This window comes from Mastomys coucha, unplaced genomic scaffold, assembly GCF_008632895.1.
Source record: "Mastomys coucha isolate ucsf_1 unplaced genomic scaffold, UCSF_Mcou_1 pScaffold21, whole genome shotgun sequence".
NCBI classification, from domain to species: Eukaryota; Metazoa; Chordata; class Mammalia; order Rodentia; family Muridae; genus Mastomys; species Mastomys coucha.
This window is the reverse complement of record NW_022196904.1, coordinates 70,306,989-70,309,630: the sequence shown is the minus strand read 5'-3', so window position 1 is coordinate 70,309,630 and position 2,642 is coordinate 70,306,989. Positions and strand designations below refer to the sequence as shown.

Genomic DNA, 2,642 nt, shown 5'->3' with positions numbered 1-2,642 from the left:
CACACTGCACACACATACTACACACACACTGTACACATGCACACAATGTACACACATACTGCACACACTGTATGTATACTGTACACACACTATACAACACACACACTGCACACACTGTACACATGCACACACTGTACACACACTGTACACATAGGCACACACTGTACACACCTTGCACAAATAGGCACATACTGTATACACACACACTTCACATACACTGTACACATGCACACACATATACACGGTACACACACACTATACTCACCAGAAACAAAGAAATGCAATGGCGTACAGGTTAATGTCGATTCAAAGTACTCTATAAAGAACCAGCCAGGCAGTGGTGGCACATGCCTTTAATCCCAGCACTTGGGAGGCAGAGGCAGGTGGGTCTCTGAATTTGAGCCCAGCCTGGTCTGCAGAGTTCCAGGATAGCTATAGTTACACAAAGACCCTGTCTCAAAAAACAAAAACAAAAACAAAAAAGAAAACCCCCACACTGTTTCCCATCCAGCCTTGTTTGTTCTACATACCAAATTCAGCTTTTTGCTGATGGCACGAAAATTGCTCCTCTTGGCCAGAGAACTGAAGGCATCAGTGATTTTTCCTGGGGAAGAAAGCTGTGCTAGGTTCCATCTAAGTTCTACAGATTCACAATACCATTTAGGGTAGGAGAGAACGACACCAATGCCCTGCCCCATCTTCCCTGCCACTGAGATCATTCCCTACAGTTCCCTGGCCCTGACTGATCAAGGCAATCAGCATACCTCTCTTCATACACTGTATTTCTCCTACAGGGTGTCAACTGCCCAATCAATGTAGTCTACAAGATGACCTTAATTTCTAGGGTAGGCATCAGCTTCAGAATAAAACCTGATATCCTGAGAGACTGTGAATAGCCACTTCATTCCTCTAAGCTGCATTTTCCTTAGAAGAAAAACAAGGGAAAGAACACCTGCCTCTGGAGGGTTAAGTGAGAACTCAGGTCAAAGGTCATTTTGCAGTTTCTATGAAATCAGCCCTCCCAGTCCTCTCCACCTTAGAGGGCTCTGCCTGCTGTAAGAAAAGGAACAGCTTCCAGGGTAGCGAGATGGAGGCTCACCTGCAGCCTTGTCTGTCACCAGCTTGCTCACTTTATTCTCTACTGCTGTAAGGGTGTCCCCAGGAGCCTGCTCTGTTAGAAGCCCGGCTCTCCGCAGGTTGGAGAAGGTTAGCAGGTGCTCGGGGCCATAGCTCTGAAGGGATTTGAAGCCAGTTATTTACTCAGTGTCCACCATTCAACCAGCACTGTTGGGGACACACTGGGGAGGGGAGGAATCCATATGCACTCTGCAGTGTCTACTCAAAGAGCTCTCAGAAGTGGCAGTATCAAAGAGGTATAAAAAGTTGCAGAAACTACTTAAGAACAGAAGGATGGGGTTAGCTAAATGGCTCAGCAAGTGAAGGTGCCTGCTGCCAAATCTGACATGACCTGAGTTTGGTCTCCAGAGATCCATGTGGTGGAAGGAGAAAACCATCTCTTGAATGTTTTTCTCTGACCTTCACAAGCATGCGCATATGCACACACAAAATCAATAACCATAGTTTTGAAATTGTTCTTTAGATGTCATGTATATGAGTGTTTTGCCTGAATGTGTATGCACATGTGTGTGCCTGGTGCCCACCGAGGTCAAAAGAAGGTGTTGAATTTCCTGAAACTGGAGTTACAAATGGTTGTGACCCACCGTGTGAGTGCTGTGAACTGAGCCCAGGTCCTCTGTTCCCAGAGCAACAAGCAATCTTAACTGCTGAGCCAACTCTCCAGCCCCAATTAATATAATTTTTAAATGGAAAAAAGACTATATCTTCCCATCTTTACCTGCAGATACTGTGTTTTCAGGGACCGATAATCCTTGGGGATCAAGCCTAAGGGTAAGGGAAACAAGGCAGGTATGTGAGGAAAAAAAAAAAAGCAGCCAAGGATCCCAGAAGAGAACAGCCAAACCAATCAAATAACATATAACCAGGAGGAAGAACTGTGCTACCCTCAAAAAGGATGCAGCTGATGCCAAATGGACTACTTAGTCTAATTGCTTACTAAAAGGTAAAGGCCAGGTATCCTATTCTAAGAGCTCTGAACCACAGGGATAAAGAGAGGCAGCCTGAACAATGGTGATCACCAGTGCTAGAGAGAATCTGAGAGCTGTGAAGGCAGGACTTCCTGTGCATTCAGATTAAGTTCCAGTTATTAGAGCTCACTTACAGCTGCTGAGAAATGTCTTTCTCCACAGAGATAAGAAGCTTCCAACTTCAAGGAAGGGGAGCTAGAAGCAGCAGACTGCGTCTCCAGGTGGAGAGCAGCATGATTCACTTAGCACTGAAGGAGTCAACAGTGAACCATGCTGCCAGGAAGGTGTGCAGAACTGCGGCTTGTGGAGTGCTATGAGAAAGACTCCTCGGTCCTGCATGCTCTCTATCAGGAAGCCTCACTGAGGGCAGGTCAAACTGAGGGAGGAGAGAACTGCCACTGCACCCTATGTGTGACGGGCACAAAGGAGTGGACTGAAAATGGAACTGTTTACAGCCAAACAATATATCCCCTACAACCTGCTAATGACCCACCCCAAACAAGAAAACTTCATTTAAAAGAGAAATTCAATAAGTGC

The 2,642-nt window shown here is 45.9% G+C and overlaps 1 protein-coding gene across 4 annotated transcripts in view; it reads right to left on the bottom strand.

Annotated features, from left to right (window-relative positions):
• Vps33b (VPS33B late endosome and lysosome associated) overlaps positions 1–2,642 on the bottom strand; it is a 22,938-nt gene that overhangs the window by 3,314 nt on the left and 16,982 nt on the right. For all 4 annotated transcript variants that reach the window (XM_031387116.1, XM_031387113.1, XM_031387114.1 and 1 more), the window contains exons 17-19: positions 1,856–1,902; positions 1,100–1,232; positions 531–604 (exon numbers count right to left, since the gene is read on the bottom strand). In XM_031387116.1, coding sequence (XP_031242976.1) covers positions 531–604; positions 1,100–1,232; positions 1,856–1,902 — 254 coding nt within the window. The remainder of the gene's footprint in view (positions 1–530; positions 605–1,099; positions 1,233–1,855; positions 1,903–2,642) is intronic.